This window comes from Drosophila virilis, chromosome 2 (genome assembly GCF_030788295.1).
Source record: "Drosophila virilis strain 15010-1051.87 chromosome 2, Dvir_AGI_RSII-ME, whole genome shotgun sequence".
NCBI lineage: Eukaryota > Metazoa > Arthropoda > Insecta > Diptera > Drosophilidae > Drosophila > Drosophila virilis.
In genome coordinates, this window is record NC_091544.1 from 19,538,404 (window position 1) to 19,560,773 (window position 22,370).

General features: G+C 37.8%; 1 protein-coding gene across 5 annotated transcripts; it reads left to right on the plus strand.

Moving 5' to 3' along the window:
• Nucleotides 1-1,550: 1,550 nt before the first annotated feature.
• On the plus strand, nt 1,551-22,262 carry LOC6630328 (organic cation transporter protein). Of its 5 annotated transcripts, none has more exons than XM_002053313.4 (8): nt 5,431-5,689; nt 6,327-6,710; nt 16,225-16,616; nt 16,704-16,971; nt 17,921-18,188; nt 18,512-18,803; nt 19,833-20,159; nt 20,234-22,262. In XM_002053313.4, the coding sequence occupies exons 3-8, from the start codon at nt 16,239-16,241 to the stop codon at nt 20,378-20,380; spliced, it is 1,680 nt and encodes a 559-aa protein (XP_002053349.1). In that variant the 5' UTR covers nt 5,431-5,689; nt 6,327-6,710; nt 16,225-16,238; the 3' UTR covers nt 20,381-22,262. The 5 variants fall into 5 exon arrangements, with proteins under 5 accessions (XP_015027203.1, XP_002053349.1, XP_032291309.1 ...); XM_032435418.2 differs by having other exon boundaries at nt 5,431-5,659; XM_032435416.2 differs by having other exon boundaries at nt 5,431-5,628.
• The last annotated feature ends 108 nt before the right edge of the window (nt 22,263-22,370 follow it).

A 22,370-nucleotide genomic window follows, 5' to 3' on the forward strand; every position in this document is an offset into this window, starting at 1 on the left:
TAGCGCTTTGCATCCACACCAGAAATGGCCAGAGCAAATTTGTCTGTAAATTTCCACGCTGACGCACGACCGGCAAACAGCGACCACTTTTCCGCAGGATAATCTCACCCCACCCCTAACCACTAACCCACAGTCCTCACACCACAATTCGTTGTGGCTGCTTGAACTGCTTGAACCAATTGTCTGCGAAATTGTTTGTTTATTTTGATGTTGCTTAATGCGTGCTAAATCTCTGCCCTATTATGTGGTTACGGTTGAGCAATATCCTGGGAAAAGTAAACAGATTCAGCGCCTCCGGTGCGAGATAAATTCCACTGAGGATATTCTGAAAGCTTTGTCCGTGCTTTTTGGTTTGAAACCCATCTTAATTGAGCTTTTGGGGTTACGTTTTTGGGGCAAACTTTCTGAGCTTATTTGATTTCTCTTGATTCACCGAAATCTAATCTAGTGGATTTTAATAAAAAGTAAACACAGAGTTAATATACAAATAAATATATATACGTAATAGTGTGTATAATCCCTCAATACAAAGGAAATAATTGCAAAAAACGGGAACACGCTTGATAATAATATGATATCAGAATAGTTTTTAAAATATCGGAAAGCGATAACCGTAATTGTGCATACATTTATTTATTTCGAGAGCAAGGGAATATATATAATTTTTTTATAAAAAGATATTTATTTAAATATTTGTAAAAACTGCAACAACATAAAAACGGCTTAGTTAGTCTTCTGGTCTGACATAAAATAAATAATTAAACCAAGATTATATTTAAAATAAGAAAATTTAATAATAATAATGTATTAACTTGCAGTAAATAACGAAATGAGAATATTGCCAAACGAATATGAAACCTTCTAATCAAGGACATTATTTCTTATGTTTTTAATAATAAAAAATGACTTATCTATCTACAGTATATACTTTTGGCAACTTGGCTTGATTAAAGAAGACTTTATGAGCATTTAGCTCAAAATAATTAAGTCGTTGCGGTCATAGATTCAACCTTGCTCACCTTCCGTTCGCAAATTTTCATAGTGTCTAAGACATATCTTCAGCTATTTAGACAGGTACTTAGCACCTACTTATTAAACATGTGCAAGTATATTATGCCATCATTATTATATTGGTTAAAAAATAACCTCGGGGTTATTTCAGTTCAACTCGACGTCTGGCGATGTTATTCAGCTGTCAATTAAATTTATACCCGTGTTTTACAGTGTGCTTTGTTTTTTTTTTCTGGTAAGCAAATGAGAATCGCTTAAAATACATTCAATGAATGTGTAAATACATTTTAACGCGCCAATCCCACAACAGTACCCATTCCAAACCAACCCATCCCATCCCATCCCAACTGATTCGCAAGCCAATGCCAAACCTCTTGCCGTTGCCCACTCGCAATTATAATATCAGACCAAAACAAACACGACAAAAACCGGCAGCAGCACTGCGAATTTATCATTATATATTTTGGTTGTTTTTGGGGGCTACCCAATTCAGTTGTTGTCGTAGTTTAGTCGCAGACACAGTGGGGCTCAATGGCCAGAGACGGAACGGAACTGAAGTGAGCCGAGCTGGAGGGAGCTGAGGTGAAGTGAAGCGACTTTAAGGCTGGCCAGAGCAGCGTTTAGTAAGTCAGTTGGCCGCTGTCCGTTGCACAGTTCGCACGTTGCGCGAAAAAAAAAACCAAAACGCGTCAACAAATGAAAAGCTAAAATAATTGAAACCGTAGCAGAAAATAAAATATATAAACTATATACAAGCAACGCCCCAATCGATTCGCATTCGCAAAGGCTAATAAAGCAAATCCCAAAACGGAACAAATGCCAACACGTTTGCCCAATTTGGAATATGCAGTATTAATAATTGAAACGTGATATATGTGGGGCCAGAGCGCAATCCTAACTGACAGCCAACCACTATTAACAGAGTGCTACCGATAGCGAGTGTCGCGTATATAGGGTATTATTAGAGCAACTAACTAGTAGCCACTCGTAGTAGTAGTACTAAGCAAGTCGCATGGTCAAGTGTTGCCGGTGATAAGCATACCAGCTGTTGATAAGACGGGGGCGCCAAGTCGTAAAAACTGAAATCAAAGCTCGAATTGCCATTGTGCGCATAATAATAATTAGTTAATGTCCATGCATGTTGATTTCAATACAAAAACAAAGAACAAAGCAAACAAGCAATGCCAAAACGTCAAAGTACTACTGGCTTAACCCATGACATCCCAGCTGACATGGAACTAGAACTGGAACTGGAGCTGGAGCTGCCGCTGCTGTCGTCGAAGGAGCAGGCAAAAAGTAAGTACCACACACTCGCCATTACTAGGCACCGGGCTATTAAACCAGTTAAGTTGGTCAAACAAAACAAACTGGCACACACCCAAACACACACACCCAAACACACGCACACACACATACACACATACTGGTGCTGGTCTTGGCCATAAATCAGTGACATTTGCACACTGCAAGTCGAGCCCGCTTATGAAGCTTAACTGTGCTCCGCAGCTAGCCAAACGGTTCGCTTTGTTCTAATCAAATGCGAATACGAAATATTTGCCTTTAATTTATGAAAATCGTGTAGCGCCAAGAAATCTAATTAGAATATGCACATACATACATACACGCGTATGTATATAGATATGGAAACGGCTCTGTGCAGAATCTTAATCAATGTCTCCCGCTGCGCCTTCGTTTTCATTGATAAATAAACAAAAACAACAAATTAATTATTTAAGTGCTAGCATATTATAAATAAACAAATGCAAATTCTTTTTGCTTTGCAACAACAATATCAAATTATATTCTATACGCTTATAAATGCGCGCCAAAAGCGATAAGCGTGGGGCAAATTTTATCGCATGCTATTTTTTGTATGTCATGCGAGCAATTTTACAAACGCGCTCAACTTCAAGCTTTCAAATAATTATAAATATTTAACCGAATATATGTGCGATTTTGTTTTGTGCACTCTGAATTTGGGGTGAGTAAAATATTTCAAATTAAAAACACATGTGTATATTACTCATACGCCCCACTCAACATTATTTGGATTGTTTTGATAAGCTTTCCAATGCGGAAGCATGTCCGTGGGAAGAGCTTCTGTGCCCATAACAGGATGGAGTATGATTAATGTTTGCTTAGAGATAAGCGTATCAATAGATATTTTGATTCGAGGGGAATCTAATAGACTTGTCGAGTCGAATTTATTGTGCAATTACTGTTTCTATATGGATTATCAATTAGTATCTGGTTTCCTTTGTTGACCAGCTTTATAGATACGATAAACATTTGGCAACCTTTTAAGCCGGCTCTCGCGTAATTATCACAACTGACTCTTCGCATTTGCTGATGTTTTACTCAATTAGCGACAATTAAGCAGCTGAACAAAGTTTCCCATTTGTTCTTTGGTTTCATGAATAATAATAAAAAAAAAAAATTTAAAAAGCGCTTCTTACAAAGTTGTGACTGTTTTTATTTATGTAAATATTTAAAAGCTTTAAAGTTGCGCATACAATACAAAGTTTTTTATTGTTAGATAGCTAGAATGTTGCCTATCTAAAGAGTACATGGAGTACACTGGTCACCTACAATAGTTGAATTTAAAAAAAAAAAACTTAAAACTTCATCAAAACAAATCTTTGAACTTTTCACCGAGGAAGCTTGGATTCTGCAATAAGTGTAAAACATGTCTCAAACAATTTTCATATATAATTTTCCTTGGATATGATTTTAAACGCGAAACGTCACCCACCAATTATTTGAGCCCCTCAAAGACCATTGAAAATGAGGTTGAGGCCAATCGGATTGTAAACAAAAGAGTTTCACACAAACGTCAAAAGTTTTTCGCGATTTTCCACACTTGCGGGAGGAGTTTTCCGAAACTCCGTCTTAACATGCACCTTCACCACAAAGGGAAACTACACTGAAAATTTCAGCTTCTCTGTTCTTCCGGCGTTGATCATTAATCAGTCAGTCAGGACAAACAGTTTTATATATAAATTTAAATATACCTGTTTAACTCTTTATTAAAAACTCTAGATAGAGAACTGTGATCTACAAAAATTATTATACTTTAGTTAAAAATATTATTGGCACACAAATAGAACCAATTACTCAGCTAAATAGAATAAAATTCAATGTGTTTAATCACATTTATGTATTTATATTTCTGTGTTTCCGTCGACATAATAATAATAAAACGAACACCCATAGTGAATTCTCATTAAACAATCATCATACTCATCAGCATTACCCACCCGAAAAAAAAAAATACAAAAACCCCCAAACAAATAACAATACAAAAATGTCAACAAATTGTCAGCATTTTTTTGTGATCTATCAAGCGAATTGTCACTGACAGTCGTCGCTCAGCGATCGGTGCTAGCCACGTGCCGGCTAATGGCAAATAGACTGTTACTATAATTATAGCTATAGCCATGACTATTATAAACTATAACTATATGTCTGCGACTACTGCTTGATCAATGCCCAGATCGGCTGGGCGGGCAGCAAGTTGCAGCTACTAGATAGATATGGGCATTACTCAAAGGCACTTATGAACAAAATTCCAAATAAGAGTTATTGCGGAAATGCCAGCGTTGAATGTTGACAGTAGGATACCCTTTCTGTAGATGATCATCAAATGTTTTTAATATTATTGTAAGCTTAAATGTTTACATAGTTTACATAGAAGAGGCTATAATGGCCTTTGGCTAAGGCAATAAAACATTTATATATGAGCTCGGTGATTTTAACCCATACCCCCTCCATTAGTTCCCTGCTTGAGATAATTTTCGTTTTAAGTAGCATGCTTTAGCATTCACGCTGTTACTTAACGGTAGTGTATAGAGAACGCTGAGTAAAACAATGCCGGCGATTAAGTAACAACAGCAACAGTTTTTCGCGCCAAGCGTGGCGAACTAAGAGAGCGCAACCCAAGAGAACACGAGTGAAGAGAGTACCCGCAGCTGGTGCAGTAACAGCAGCAGCTGATAGAACGTCGTCGTCGACGTCGACTGCCAAAGAATGGTCTTAGCGCAGCATCGGCAACCCAACGGCAGGCCCCACAGCTATTGGCGCTTTCGCTATCGACAGCATCAACGTTAGCATCAGCGCTGCTGGCGTTGCACAGTGGGGCAGAGTGATTTTTGCTCTGACACAATTGCAAATCATCTAGGACTTAATCTTAGCCTAAGTATTTAATACATATATAGTTACATTCTGATTTTTATGAACTAATTTGAAATTGGTTGTGGAGATTTTAAAAAGTATTAGGTATTTAAATATAAGAAAATATAAATAATCATTGGTGATTTAAATAGTGGAATCTAGAAAAAGAGCGTGGTTGAATAAAAATTAATTTTTGATTTTTACTGGCAGAACTGGGCCATAAACCACAGTACGCTGTCGTTGCGTACAGGAGCAAAAGTTATAAATGTTCTTCGCAATTCGCACGAGCGCTCAGTTGCTCTCGGTCATTCGTTGTGGTTGTATGAACTTGTGCCGCAGCAGCATCAGCAGCAGCAACAGCAGCAACAACAACGACAACGACAAGAACAACAGCAGCGGACAGAGACGACATTGTCGCCATCATTGTCACCATCGCCGTAGAGAATTGTAAGAAGCAACAGCAGGAAGAGTTTTTCGTGTGAGCAGCCAAAGACAAAACGATTTGTGGGTGCGTGAGTGCGCATAGTATAAAATTAAATAAATAAATTAAACAACAGCAGCAAAGACAACAACAAATGCGAGCGGCAACAACATTGTTATGCATATACAATTATACATATACATATGTACAAATATGTGCCAATATATAAATGCTTATGCTTAAAGTTTTAGTTGTTTATAATAAGCAAAATACTGAAGGCACCCCGCCAATGTTTGGAAAACTATGACGAGACTTGCTGCTAAATAGAGCATATTAGACGGTGTGAACAGCCCACACACAACAACAGCGACAATAAAAATATCACCAGACATTTATTTCATCATTTTCTTTCTTGGTCAAGAGCCATCAGTAAATATATTTTATTTGTTGTTCTATCATTAATTTTATTACTGGCAGAAACTAATTGTTTTTATTTTTTTCTTCTTAAATTTCTTGTTATTGTTGTTGCTTTTGTGATTTTTATTATTGCAAATTGCAACGCTCGCATTTGTTTTCCAAATTGCAATTTGCTGTCGTTTAAGCGAAGCGCGCGCAAATATTTCGTTCCGTCACACCACGCGGCGTATGAGTAACAAATGTGAAATTCATTCTCCCGCGCCTGCTCTCAAATATTCATTGACTAAACCGCAATTATAAATTACAGCTGCATTTACAAATCAAGTGCATTGCGGCTGCAACACGCAATTTAAAAAAGAGTCACAAGAAACAATTTTGTCTCTCACAACGCTTCGTATGCGTAATGTCATAAACTATTAACTCATCAGAGGCTCATTGTACAACAATAATAACAATAAACACACGAGGAGCGTTGGTTTTATGTGTCAATTTCCGTTTGGTGCGCTTTTAAAACTTTTAAAAACAACGGACTTCCGCGCCAAGGCATCAAAACAACAGCAACAGGAAGCGGTGTAAGGAAAGCGGGTAGGCAACAGCAGCAGCATCCTTGCGGTGCCAATTGTGCAGCAAAACCCGCCATCAGGATTAGCCCACGTCTAGGAGCAGCAAAACTTCGTATTGTATCCATAAGGTAAGCTCTTTACGGGCACTGGCAACCTCGCCATGTTGACAACCAAAACATCAACACACGGCATTGGTGTCTGTGCTCTGCCCCCATCCTTAGAGCTGCTCCTGCTGCTTGCATGACCTGCGGATGTGCCCTCAGCGGTGTTTGCTTTGCCTTGTTTATTTACTTGCCTGTTTTGTCTGTCCGTCTGTTTTTCTATTTTATGATGTCTCTTTGTGTGTGTGTCGGTGTGTATGTTTTAGAGTAAATAGCGACAATAACAATAACAACATGAACTACAATAAGGATAACAAGCAACAACAATGAGTTTATCTTGACAGATTGCAGAACAGCTGCCTGAACTGTGTATCCACAGTCATTCACATATGTTTATGCATGTATATATACAATGTACATTTTGAAAAAATATATAAAAATAAAAAATAGAAATGTTATGTGTACTTGCGCGGACGAGTGAGTCTCTTAACTCTATACTCGTCCATAAATGTCTTGTTATACGGCACTTGCAAACTATATTGTTTATTCGCTAGAGTAGAATAGATGCCTTCAAGTTTTGTGTTTACAATCTTAACCTAATTATGACATTGGGCACAAATAGACATTCGTTGCTTACGATCATAAATATCAAAATTATTTATTTTTGGTTAATTACTCAGATAAGGATGTTAGGCGAAAAATAGTAGTATTCCACAAATATGGCTTTTTCGGCATGATAATTGGAGTAAGAGCTATTTTCAAATTGCTATTCTTAATGACAATTTTGTGCTCAAAAGAATAATAAAATGTATGATATTATCTTTTTATACTGTGGAAATGCTTTTAATTGTCAAGTGATCTATATAAAATAGGTAGGCCTAACATAATAAACGTCACAACATTTTAAGACAGCTAGCTTAATATCTTGTCTATTATCTTTTTTGATCTACGTTTTAAAATTTGGATAATGACAATTAGCAATATGTTTATTAATTATAAGGTAAAATATGAAAGTCTAATTTATTAAAAAGTTGATCAGAAACATAAATTTCATGTCCATAATTGACTATATTATATTATGGTTATTATTTATGTTGCAAATGACGCGCTTCTTTATATTCCATATATTATTATATTTGTTCGATATCGCCTTTTTATACTGAGTAGTGTTCAATCTTTGTTTAAAAAGCTGATAGAAGTATATATTTGTCATATGATATTTAATTTATAAGTATAATCAGCTCTCTTAGACGTCAGATAAAAAATTCTATTATATTCCTTATTTGTCACATTCCTACCACTGTCGATGTGAAATCAAGAAAGAAATGTTACCTAATATCCACTTCTAATACGAAGGATTAAGGCAAATTTACAGTAACTAACATGCCGTCTGTTAGTCAGCAAATATTAAAGGCTTACAAGTCCGCCACAAAGGGCAAAGGCAACTGAAAAATGCCGAGTGCCACCTTTTATGCATGCAGCCAATTGGAATTGGAATCGGAATCTTAACAATGCATGCAAAAAAGAAATGAAAAAAAAAAAAAATAAAATGACTGGGAAAATGAATCAAACAGGGACACAAACATTTCTGGCAATCACCTGGCGCCGGTTGCCGTCGCCTCCAGTCATGTTGGGTTATGCTAATGGCGGAAGCTGTGCCTCGATGTCGACTGATTGGAAGCGCATAAAAGTAGCAAATCAGTGCGCACTTTGAAATTGAAATTGTAATCAAAAGGCACTCACAATGTGGAAAGCGGCGAGGGGCATGTAGCATGATGGGGCATGGGTATGTCTGTATTTGTATGTTGTCGGATTATCGCTGCTTAGCTGGCTAAATTTGAAATTGCCAAACGATTTGCTATTCGATTAAGAAGACAACAGCTGCAAGGGCAGCTGGCCACATGGAAGCATTAACAACAAGAAAAACATACACACACTAAGATAAATAGAAATGGAAATAGATTTGCAAATTCATGTTCACAACAATGGACGTTCATACATATATTAAAAAAAAAAAAAAACGCGCCAAGCGCAAATAAGGAGATTTGTGGATACCCCTGGATGCCCATGGTACAGATGACCTACATTTTGCTAGCCCAGTCACATAAAAAAGAAAATGAAGATGTATAAATTCTAGCCAGGCACAGGCACGGGCACGGGCGTATCTGTTGGTTTGCTTACAACAAATACGAAAATCATGAAGCGACCGACAGGCAAGCAGCCAGGCAAACAGGCAAACAGGCAAACAGGCAAAAAGTCTGTAAGGACCCTTCAATGTGGCACGACAATGGCAGCCAACTAGTGCGAGCTGCGGACATAACGGATCTGCCAATATTGCAATGTACTCTCGGATAGCTTCTTTTTCCCCGGTTTGTTGCTATTGTGCTAAATTAAATTTGTGCAAAATAAAAGATATACAAGCTTCGAGCAGGTGGAAGATCCACAAAGGAAACATTTGCATAATATATCAACACATTTGGCATTTACTGCCAAAAGGTTGCACACGCCCACCTCATTATTTCTACGAATATGTAAATCTTTGTAAATGCCTTACAATTGATTTGCTTTCATTTGATTTTTGAGTGCGTGTGTGTGGGTGCCTTCTGCTTCTTCTTTTCAATCATTCGGCATTGTAAACGTTTCGTACTAATTTTATGAGTGCTATTGACGAAATTGTTAAGCTGATTTCAATTTGTGACTATCAATGAAAATGAGTCCTTCCAAGAAATATTTACCCCATAAAGCAGCCACAGCAGGACAGCAAAGTTTCAAATTTAGCTTAAGTAATTTGGTAGTTGGCCTTATCTACATATAGACGACCCAGCGGTGTATGTGGGTTATCGCTCGAAGATCGCTCGGCTTGTGCGGAATCCTTCTCAATATTTGATTAGAATGGGCCAACAACTATCGTATTTCGTTTTAACTTAATAACTTAAAATACTAACAATTTATAATTTAAATATATAATTAAATTTTTCAACCTCAAAGTTAAATGAAAATTTACTTATTTACATGTTTATTTACATGTTTGCATATTAATTCAAATAAACTCTTAAATCAATCTTTAAATTTACTTGTTTATAAACATTAAGTATTTTTATTATTTATTCTTTCTTGATCTCTTGATTGCACCTTTATAGTTATAAATTAAAGTTTTAATATATTAATATAATATTAATATTTGAGCAACTGATTATACAAATGAATGAAATTCTCAAATGATTTGAAGATAAAAGCTAACATTTTATTATCCAAAGTCGAGGCGTGTTTCTCAAACTTTGAAGTTAATTTTATTTACAGGCATCTATAGCCTTTGATTAGAATTGTTTAAAGCAATAAAACTAAATCACGTTGAATGTAAACTTGATTTTCGATTTCCTAGCGAAAAATCTCTTTGGTATTTTTCGAAACTGATTCATTTAAACGCCAAATTACTTGCAGTTTTTATTTTGCGCTGTACAAATAGCCTCATTTACGGCCTGATTTACTGAACGATTAGTCGCAATAGTTTGCCATAAATCTTTAGCAATTTATAGCTAGCTGAAATTATGTACTATTGCTACAATCTGGTGGGCATGTTTGTTTTTTCTTCCAGTTCAGTTTGATTCATTTTATTTCTCTTTCTGCTTTGCATATTTATGCGTTCAAATGCCAAAATCAATATCTTTAATTGCAAGGCGTGAAAAGACCACTGCAGCACGTACATGCGGTTAGTTAAAAAGTTAATCGTTTATAATGTCTATAAAGCATTTGGCAAATAACGTAAACTATGGAAAAATTTAAAAATAATTTACGCTTGTGACTACCGAGCCGTAGCCGTGCAACGCACTAGCAAACATTTCGAATCATTTTGGAATGTTAATCATCAAATTGTTTTCTTATCCGAGCTGTCACATCGCGACGCTTGTGGACGTTATTGTAATAAGACTGACAAGTGATGAGCCATGCCACACAGACAGACAGCCCAGAACCCAGATCGACCGCTGCCAGTTCCAGAGATAGGCTGTTATCCGGCTAAATGTCGGCATCTTAGACGCTCTGTGAAACAGCGAACAGCGGAAGCTGTCGACGCCGAAGAGCTAACTAAACTACTAACTATATAGGCGTATATACGATGCTGTGTCTAGATTACGATTACTATTACACACTTGGCAGCGTTCTACAATTCGAATGCGAGTGCATTGCCGGCTGAGGGGGTTGAGGTAGCCGCAAAGGCAGCGGCAACCACAGAATGCATTATATATATAAACAAATCCTATAAATGTGCAAATTGCCTGCCAACGTCATTAAGCGTCCTCCCCTTAACATCATTATCAACACAAACCTCATCATCATCATTATTATTATCATCATCATCAGCATCATTATCATCAACATCTCATAGTCATAGAATGAAAGTGAATGCACTTTTATATGCATGACTGCTAATTACAGCGACAGCTTGTCTATCTCTCAGTCTCTCAGTCAGTCGACACCCCCTCCCCCCTTCCCACACCCACTCACCCCCTGCTTTCAACCACCACCTCTGCAATTGTCGGCGTGTATCCCCAAAGCTAAATGATTTCTTTTGTATAAAATTATTTAGCACATTTCACGCTGATTGTGGCGCTTATAATTTCTCGTTTTTTTTTTTTTTTTTTATAAAATGTACACTCGTTTTTGTCACTTTTGGTTGCAGCAATGCAAATACAAAATTGTAGCTAATTAGTTATTCGAGGTTGAAAATAAAGCTAAGTCCGCTCGATAAGCCGAGGTCAACGCCCTAGGACTTTTTGGCGAATTCTGCGAAATTTGGGGGAGTGACTTTGTTCAGTGGTATGGTGCTTATTAATCCAAGCCCAAAAACAAACTTTCTATTCTTCTAAATATTTAAATTCCTGTAAGTATATCAAAAAATTTACCAATATTACAAAATTAAATTTAAAAGAGATGTTTAACAACCCACTGTACCATTTGAAAGGTGTCTGTCAACAAAATACTTGTTTCCTCTTCAAGTATAACAATATAACTTTTATTAACTAAAATAATCAATTTATTAAAAACATTTTTCAGCTGACTTAGCTGCGAATAGTTAATTAGCTATCGAATAATCCTATGTTATATTAATTGAATGTATAACCTTTTTATCGACTCCTACATTATTATTCCAATATATTTATCGCTTAAAGCGCTTTTTAAAAAGTTAACACAATTGATAGTGACAATGTTATAATTATCATTAAGATTGGTGAAGAATTTTGTTATTGCGAGAAACCCCATATTTATCTACAAATAGGCAATTGCGCAAATCTTATACAGATGATATATGTACTGTGTTGAAATGAATTTCCTTTGCTGAATACACAAATATAACTCATAATTGAACTATGTAAATTTAAGCAAAGAAATTGCCTATTGTGGAACTTTCTCAGCACCCAGTTAATTTGAACCGGGCGCTATTTCAACTTTTAATTAATCATACATATGAATAAACCTAGACGATGATGTTGGTGCCGGCTTGGACCTGGGCTTTGTGTGCTGGCATTGACTTTTCAATTGAAACAAATCATTATTTGAGCAGCGTGTATATCTTTTTCAATTGAGCGAGCGATGAGCGATGAGTAAAGGCAGCTGCCGCTGGCGTCAGTTGTTGAAGCGTGTCAAAAGATCGCGCCCAAACACATCCGTATCGGATATCATATCGCTCCCGACCAAGTGAACTTGACTTTGAGGCGGCGACTGTTAAATAGATGCATATTTATGCATAAGCATGTATTTTTATGATTGCAATATGCATAGATTAATTTTACTATGTGATTGTAATTAGCTATTGAGCATGGACCATTGCAACTGCATTCGCATAGCGTTTGTTAATTAAAGTGCGATGAGTGGGAGATCTAGCTGCTCGAATTCGAAAATGTATGCCCAGTTTGTAAACAACCTCTTTGGGGGCAATCAAGTAACAAATTGGCAGCAAAAACTAGATCGACCGATTAATGCAAACTGCGTCAGAGCGCCAGAGCTGCATATTTTTGCGAGGAGTGTATGGAATGTTTCAAATATTTACGACCTGCACTTTAGATTTAAATTCAATACATATAGAAAGACGTCTCTAATTGGCAATAACAAATCAACATTTTGTCTTTAACTGCATATTAAACAGCTTAAGCAATAGAGTAAAATAATCAACTAAGTGAATGCTGCCTGTTGCACCAGCAATTGTGTTTATAGTGTCAACATTCTTATACAATTAATAAAATATATTATTTTTATACTCTGTTCGGTTTAAATATGGGTAATTGGGGTATATTGTGGAATTGCAAATGAATGTTAAAGTCTTAAGGAAGTATCTCTATCTGTCTGCATTCTCGACTAGAGTACATTTACAATGAATTAAATAATTTTGACGCAACTGCATACCCTTTTGATATTGAGGTTTAATAACTATGAAAGTTGCATTAACTTATCAAAAACAAAGTTGCATATACCCGACCAAAATACAAGACAATGTCTCTCACTTCTAAATAATACCATGTTTTTGGATTTTATTGTGAATATTATTTTTCATAAGAATGTGCATTGTTTGGTGCCAATGGGGGCTGCCCTGCAAGTGGGACTGGGTTAGTTGATCTATTGGGCTGCTTGGTCGGTTGTTCCGTTTAGTTGGACAACAGCTGCAACAAAATGCAATTAGTGTTATTTTCAGCGTGCCATAAGATTGCGCATACGCCATGTGTGCCCGCCTGGCGCGAATGAGTTGAAGGTAAAATTGTAATGGCAACGACGTAGTTTATAGCATTGAGATTGAGTCGCCGACACACAAAGTGACGCCCCCTACCCTCCGCCCCCCAACACCTATATAACCTATACACTAGCCAGGCCGCTGCGTGCGACGACCTTCAGGCACTGGCTGCCCGTGGGCGCTTACTGCGATGTCAACGGCAATGCCAACAAACAAACATTGTTGTTGTTGTGTTGCATCCCCATGCGACTTCCCTGCCCGAAAAGGCAGTGCACGGCAGGTACAGACAACTATTATGTAAAGGTGTGTGTGCGTGTGTGTTGATGCGTTGATGCCGCGCATATGTTGCAGCTGCAACGCATGGCGTCTATGAAATTGATAATTAATTATCCTGCCAGCGCCTTGCTGGCATCCCCAGTTGCCCGGCACTCCTCCTTCTGGCCCATCCGCCGCATTCAGCCCTGGCTTGCGGCTTTTCGCGAGTACGCTTCGCTTATTGTGTTTACAAGTGCGTGAAAATTTGCGCTTAACTGCTTATCACGTGCGGCATGCGGCATGCGGCGTGCGGCCTGCAGCGTGTGGCGTGAATTTTACTGCGGCCAAGCGGCCACTGGCCACACATGGAATAACAGCGACAGAGACAAACTCCCGCACAAGCTGTGCTGAGCAAATATGCAAAATGCTAATTTAAGCCGAGTTGAATGCAGCAGGAAAAGTAATGTGCACTTACGCATGAATTATGCCACATTTTTATGAAATATATCAACTCTTCATAGTTCTGCAACTAAATGAATTTTTCACAAGCAGGCATCATTATTAAATTAATGTTGCTTACCCTTTGTCGAGCAGCTTAAAATGTGTCTAAAGGTTTGATGGTTCTTATAGAAATTGGGCTGTTCTTTAACAATAAATCAATCATAGGCCAACAAGAAAATCACGACATATTTCAATGCGAATATTTTGATTGATAATTAAATATAGAGAGAAGGCTGATATTCTAATTGTTTTAATAAGCATATTCTTATATTGTATATTTCATTTATATGTGCGAGCATTTGGTTTCTTTACGTTCAAATCATAACGCCCACAACCCGCCCACATAAATAATTAATGATATTGTCGAAAAGCGAAATTGATTCCATTTGACGTGTGCTAAAGTATTTAATTATAAGGCACAAGAATAAAGTTGCCAAAGGATTAACCGCTTAGTGCAGCTAAGAGAAAAGCAGCTCAATGAGATTTAAGTCAAACTTTATTTCTTTGTATCGTCTTGAGTTGTAGGAGGGAAGAATATTACTTACTTGTTGGCATTGATATTGTTACCTATGGTTGTGTGGAAGTAGTCAGTCACTGGCTGAGCTGGCAAATCCCGAACAAAGCCAATGCGCTACAAAGGCGACGCCGACCGCATTGAAAGAAAGGCTGCTAGCAATAAGAACAAAAACGAGAAAGAAGAGCTATCTTCGGAACGCCGAAGATTTAATGCCCTTGAAGACCCAACCATTTCATAATGCTATAACGCATTGCCTTATCTAAAAAGCACAGGGAAAATAGTTAATATCAATTATAATTAAAATATTTTGAAAAACAAAAAAGTTTTTATACAACAACTTCATTTTCGACCGATCGTTCCTATAGCAGCTATATGATATAGTCTTCCGCTGTCGATAGGATTTTGCGTATACATATTTAAAATAAAAAAATGTAGAGTTTAGTTAAGACACCTTGATATCCGATCCAGCTGGCTCCGACATTTTTACTGCGTGCAACAAAGTTTCATTCCGATAGCTTTTAAAATGAGACACTCCTTCGCTTAGAAACAGAAAGATGGTCAGACGACTCGGCTATTGATACTGATCAAGAATATATATACTTAGTAGAGTCGGAGATATCTCCTTCTTGGCGTTACACAGTTCACGGCAAAATTATAATACCTTCTGCAAGGGTATACAAATTGCTGAACTAGCCAACTGAGAAAAAGGACACGAACATGACGAGAACCAGCCAGGCCTCCGCCTCCACCCAACGCAATTACATTAAATCTTAGCTATTATTCTTGTTCTTTTACTTTGTATTTGGGTGCACACAACTTTTGCTGGTAACTTGGATCGGACTTTGGCCAAATGTGGTTAATCGCCCACGATGTGATTGAATTCCATCGAACGCAGGTTGTGAGCTTTGGAAACTGAAGGGAAACTGTTGCGGATTCGCGTAATAAATGAAATAGAGTCGCCTTCGCTGCTTGACTTGGCTGCAGTTGGCTTTGACTTTGGCCTGCCCGCTTGCCTGTTTCTGAGAGGCTGACTTGGTTTATGACCACCACTGGCCCACTGGAAACTGGCCACTTAACTAATTGCGCCTTTGTGTGCGCCTGACACGCGCAATAAAATTAATTTGAATGCTCTTTACCTTTGAGTATAATGGCCATATGCGTGCATCTTGACGGGCTTGATATTGAGAGATCGCGTATCTAAAGAAAAGAGTTAAGAAATTTCTTAAGATATAATAGACTAATAGACTGAGCTAACATAATAATATTCCTGAGTAGATGAGTATCTGAATGAAATTTAATTAAATGAATAAAGAAATCCTATACGCCCTTTTACCTACTTACAATGCTTTCAGGGTATAAATAAAGAACTTCACTTGTTTTATTTCATTTTATTTTTTCAATCTTAAAGTAGCTAGATATGACTTACATCTGCACCTAGAGATTTGATTGTTAACTAAATAATTATTTTACCTATAAAAAGCATTATATTATATTCAAGGACAGGTCATGTCAACTGCGACTGATAACATTTTTTTGCAACCTTGCAGTTCCTTTGTGCGCCATGCACGACACAGCCGGCAAACCGTCCCCCATAACCACGCCCACACAGTCACCGATGGCGGCGGCAGAGCCCGGCGCCGGGCCAGCTGACGATGAGGATGAGACCGATGTGATCGGCGATTTGATGGGCCACTATGGCAAATGGCAGTTAGTCATGACGGTGCTGCTGTCGCTGTTCCAGGTGCCAAACACCTTTCACATATCGTCATCCGTTTATCAGGCGGCCAACAAGGAGTTCTGGTGTCAGCGCCCATCACATCTACAGCAATTGCCTGTCGATGTTTGGCGTAATCTGAGCGGCTCTCAAGACAATTGTCATGTGCTCGCCGGCATAGATTGGAACCAGCTGAGCAACGACACGTTACCCGCACAGATGGAGGTAAGGAGCGTGGTGTTGCCATGCATAAAATTTCATTTAAATCCAAACCCAACCATGGGTAACTAATGCGCTTATCGCGGCTTGCAGCAACAGGCGGCAGCAGCTGCGGCAGCAACTGCCGACGACGGGAAGCTGATTGCCTGCAACAGCTGGGAGTACGCGACGAACGACAATGTCGGCAACACTTGGACTTCACAGTGGGATCTGGTGTGCGACAAGGAGCATTTAAAGAACGTGGCCGAGATGTTCTTTCTATTAGGCGTCGCAACAGGTGGCATCATTTCCGGCTATCTCTCTGACAAATTTGGCCGCAAAACAATGCTCTTCATATCGGCCGTGCTGCAGACCATATTCGGTGAGTGGGCTCTGCTGGGCACCAAACATTAACAATGCGTCCTCATCCTCATTCCCGTCCCCAGTCATCATCATCATCAGCGTTGTCATATAATTATCATGCTGCAGTGACCTTTACTGCCAGCTCTCCATGCACATATACACGGAAGTGGCATTGACAAATGCCGCCAGTGTCCCCTTTTGACTTTGAACTTGGCATTGGTGGGCGGGGTCATCGTTGAGTTGGCAATGCATCAGTGGATGTGGCTGCTGGCGCAGCTGCTGCTGCATTTGCCTGCCTTGTTGTCCTTGTTGATTAAATCACGTTCAATGTAATTGGAACTTGCATACAAAAGGACATTACTATTAAGGGATGTGCACGGGGCAACTAGACACGTACAGCCTCGCAACGTGCTGTGTGCCCTTTTGTAGATAGTCGAGAAATTTCTAAGTCCGATATTTTTTATTTTTTTAATTTTATGCACTTACCTGTTGCGAACTATTTTTAATCGACGGAAGCTTATATGATTTTGGCATACAAGCAAATGCTTTTATTTGTAAATTAAACAATTAAAAAAAATATATAGTTTTCAGAATACTTCACTCGCCAGAATACTTTTGGGCTAAAACCAGATCGGCTTAAGCCCTGTGTCACCCTGATTCTAATAGCTTCGATTCCTTATATTTAATAAATAGACAATGAAAATCAGTCTATTAGAAGACTACAAAATTGCAGCGAATACAATTTAAAGTATACATTCAAATTGTAACTTTAATTTTATTGTCTTAAAAATAAATTACAAAATATAACACATGAGATTTGATTTGATAAATGTGAATATTTTATATCTTTTTGAAAAGAATATTATTTTACATTTATCAGTATGAAATAATATGCATCAAGTTTCATTCATGATGATTCTCATTGATATTCTTTAATCATATATATATTATATATCTCCCACCGACAGGTCTTTGGCTGTATTTCTGCAGTTCCTTTGAGCTATATTTAACGTTGCGTGCTCTATTGGGGCTCGTCTCCGTCTCGGTCACCTACTCCGGCCTCATATTGGCCATCGAGTATGTGGATGGCAAGTGGCGCACCATAGCCGGCATGTACAATCTGTTCCCACTGCCAATCTCGTATATGATTATCTCTGGGCTCGCCTATTTGACGCAAGACTATCAACGTCTGCAGCTGTGCATTGGTGTTCCGGGCATTTTCCTCTGTTTTCTCTGGTAAGGTCAATTAAATTCAAAATATTTCAGCTGGATCAAAAGGTTCTCGTAAAGGTAAACAAAATAAAGACGCTCCTCGTGGTGCGTGAAAAGTGTAAATTGCCAATAAAATATCATGTGTGTTTACATATACATACATCAAAATATTTTGTATGCATGTGTATAGATCATTGAGTCGGCTGAGCAATGAATGGCATATAAAGAACCGACCGCGCGTGGGAGTCCCAATTATAAACATAAGACGCCTCCGGCCAGACGAGGAGGTGTCTTATTTATGACTGTGGGATAAAGACTGAAACTATGTCGTGCTCTCTTTTTTGCAGGTTTGTGGTGCCGGAATCTCCGCGCTGGCTGCTGGTCAAGGGTCGCGTTGAGGAAGTCAGACGCATCATTGAGGCGGCGGCCGTTTTCAATGGACGCCAGCTGCCCCCGGATTATCAGCTGACGCCACCCACGCAGGAGAGCAGCTCGCAGGACTTTACGTATTTGTTTCGGTCAAGCTACTTGAGGCGCATCTCCATCTGTTTTTTGTGCATTTGGTTTACCATGAACCTGGTATACTACGGCATTATCTTGAATATGAGCTCGTTCGGTGGAAATGTCTACTTGAATTCGGTAAGTAAGCAATTTACATTAGCACTTAGTGCGTATTTACGCGTCGAGGCGCCGCCAATTTCACTTAATTTGAGCGCAGTAGAAATCTGCCCCATCCCGGAAACTTCCTCTGTAACTAACTTAATTTAACTTGTTTCCATCAAACATCATGTCTCAATCTTTGAGTGACAAGTGCGCTGCGTAAACATTTAACATTTAACAAGTGCTAAGTGCCCGCCCAGTCGAGATCTGTCCGTTAATTGGATCTGTCATTCTTTCTATGCGCCATGTCCAAGGCAGACATTCGGTCAAAAGGACAGGCAAATGTTTTTAGTATCGAATTATGATGTTGCCTACAAGGGCTCTAAATAAATGCTGCCGCGGCTTCTCCGTTGGTTTCCCCGCTCTTCCCCTGACCAGCTGTACAGAATCATTTGCGGAATTTGGCTAAATGCCAATGGCAAATGCTGCATGAAAAAGTTTTTTTTTTTAACTGAAACTATACTTTTTTTTATCTGTCTGCTGTTTGCGGAATAAAATAATTATTATTTCGTATACTCTATAAAATAATATAAAATAAAAGCAAAACTAACTTATGATATTAAGTTTAATGTTATGTTTATTAAATATTTACTTAAAAAAAAAAAAAAAACGAAGACGCATAAGTTACAGGAGCTTTAGGATTTATTGCTAAGACTGTTGTTCATCTTATTATAAAGAAAAGATCCCGAATCCTGAATAGATGTAGATATAATAACTTTATGATTTATAGCTTCTACTCGCTCTTTTGTTATATTAACATTTTACTAGCCTTAATATAAATTGATTAACTAGCTAATTTTGCATAAATCCAGCTATATGCGCATCACTCCCAGCAAAACAATGGCCAAAGCGTGTCTCTTTTATTTTTTGGAGGAAATTTATTGCATAATTTATTTTGACATGGCATGGCGCACCTTTGATGCCGCCTTGATTTAGTGTGGCCCGCCGACATCCGGGAGCAATGTTTCTCATGTGATGTATCTGTCTATCTTTCGACTTCTCTTGCAGGCGCTAGCTGGCCTAGTCGAAATACCTGCCATTGCGGTGGCCATGTACATTATCACCAAGGTGGGCAAGAAGTGGCTCTTCTGCGCCACCTTGCTCTGTGCCGGGGTCGCTTGCTGCTGTGCTGCGATCACCGAGGGGCGCGAGGATATGCTCTGGCTGAAGATCACATTCCTGATGATGGGCAAGTTTACGATCAGCGCCGGCAACACTATTATGCCCGTTTATACTGCGGAACTATATCCAACAGCCATACGCAATGTGGGCGTGGGCGCCTGCAATGTGGCTGCCGGATTGGCGCTAATATTAACGCCCTACTTATCGCTTTTGGTACGAAATGAAAATTAGCTAATTCACACAGCACATTCATAATATTCATAATATTGTACTACTCTATTGCACAGAACAAAATCGAGGGCCACCTGTTGATGTCACTGCTAACCGCCTGGAGCATCTTTGGTGGCTTCGTGGTGCTCTTCTTACCGGAGACGGCGGTGCGAAAAAATGCATCAACCGCAACCAGACGCCAGAACGCAGCAAAACAGGTGTAATAAATTATAGAGACGCCGTCATAATTTGCCTGCCCCCTCTACTCCCCCCTGTCACCTAGGAAATATTTTGGCTGGTCCAAAGTATGTAAACGAGCACACAGGCTACCAGAAAACTACTAACAATCTAGCAATACCAACAATAATCGTTGCCCAGCCCTGATTTGACATATCCACCGCCGCAGCCACCGCCACCTTCCTACAACCGGGAACTCAAGTAAATAGCGCAATTTATCGAATGTCCATTAAATGCCATAATTTAAAAAGTCAGGCAGGACCTTATTCGCGTAGCAAGTAGCGAGTATTTGAAAAAAATAAGTACACAAAATCAAAAAAAAAGCACTCAGAAAGTAACAATGGCTTTTAGCTTATAATAGGGTAAGTACAGAAGAATACATATTGTTAAAAATGTCACAATTCGGAGTAGGTTAATAGCTTCGGTAACATCGAAGATAATAAATTTCACATTAATATAGTACAAGAGGCAATATGATGAGCAAATTACTCAAATTACGCAACAGTTAAACTTTTCTCACTCTCGTATCTACTTTTAAGCCTTTGAATAACATATAAAGTTAATTAATAAAGTTGTTATGAAATCTTTTAAGTCTTTGATAATATCGCCATTATCTTCTGCCCAAAACAATTTTTGTGAGATTTTGGTAGGCCAACCGAATAACTAGAAATGAATATTAAAAAAAAAAAGTGTATGTAGTATTGCTAAATTATTTACTCCATCAGCAGTGCAATGCACAACAGTCAATATATATAAACAACTCAAAAATTCTTGTCGATATGTCTTGTCAATATGTCAACGTATACATAATCTCGTTGTTATTGCCGTCTATTACTAAATGTTTTATAAAAAATATAAACATAAAAAATTATTAAATTGAAGTGAAAACTGTAATCTCTGGTAAATGTAGTCAATTAATCACTAGAATAAAATGTACACAAAATAAATATCGGTCAATTATGCACACATACATATTAGCTATATATGTATATGTATTTGTATCTGTATATAAACACATACATACATACCAATTGAGAGCAGCCAATGCTTGTTGTTTTAACTCATCTCATATTAGAATCTGTTCATGTTATTTGGTCGTAACGAAATGTCATCAACAATAATTTACAAACATTTCCCACAAAAATGCATTTAAATAAATGAATGTATCCAGTTCAGAATAATAAAACAAGTTAGTTTACATGATCAAAAAGCGTGTAAGCAGGTAAAAAAAAAATATAATAAATAAACAAAAAATTAATAGGATTACTAAATTGCTGCTTTATGAAAAACCGTCAAAATGCTTGTTGTACTTACATATATGATAATAATGTTCTTAATTGTAAGCTTTTATTTTTCTTTATGTTTTATTTGTATTGTACTTACGAGTTAAGTATAAATTTATGTTGTATAGATATGCTTATTAGTGCCAACACTGGTTATTTAAATACGCAATTTGTAAATTAAAGAAAATTCAAAAACAAATTCGCCATGTATGTTAAGGATGAGAATAAAGAATATGTACAAGAATATACATAAAAAAAAATACGTATATGCAGATGAGATATGAAAGATGAATGTTTAATGTTAAACTATGATATAGCAAGTGTTATCCAGTTATGTTCAAATCTTGATAAAAATGCAAGAATGTATGAAAACTCTTTAATATTCCATCTAGGGGAAGTGCACCCAATCTAAATCGTGTTTTAAAGCTCATGTTAAATGCTCAATGTGCAACTGGAACTTGGGAAATAAATGTTAACAATGGCGTATTTATGAAATTGTTTTAAATCAAAATTAACAAAGCAACGTAAATCAATTAGTGTCAATACAAATATGCTTACAAATAATTAATAAATATGTGGAATAGAATATCTCAACCTCTTTTTAACTCTAGGCCTCAAAGCTACAGCGAAAGCTTCGCAACCTACGACAACTTTCAAGTCGTTGACTTAGGCGAAGTTTAGCGTTTGAGTTTTT

Coding starts and splice junctions, on each gene's coding strand:
- LOC6630328 (XM_015171717.3), top strand. CDS start 2,193: ATGCCAAAACGTCAAAGTACTACTGGCTTAACCCATGACATCCCAGCT. Junction 18,804..19,832: donor GAAATGTCTACTTGAATTCG/GTAAGTAAGCAA, acceptor CTTCTCTTGCAG/GCGCTAGCTGGCCTAGTCGA. Junction 20,160..20,233: donor CGCCCTACTTATCGCTTTTG/GTACGAAATGAA, acceptor TCTATTGCACAG/AACAAAATCGAGGGCCACCT.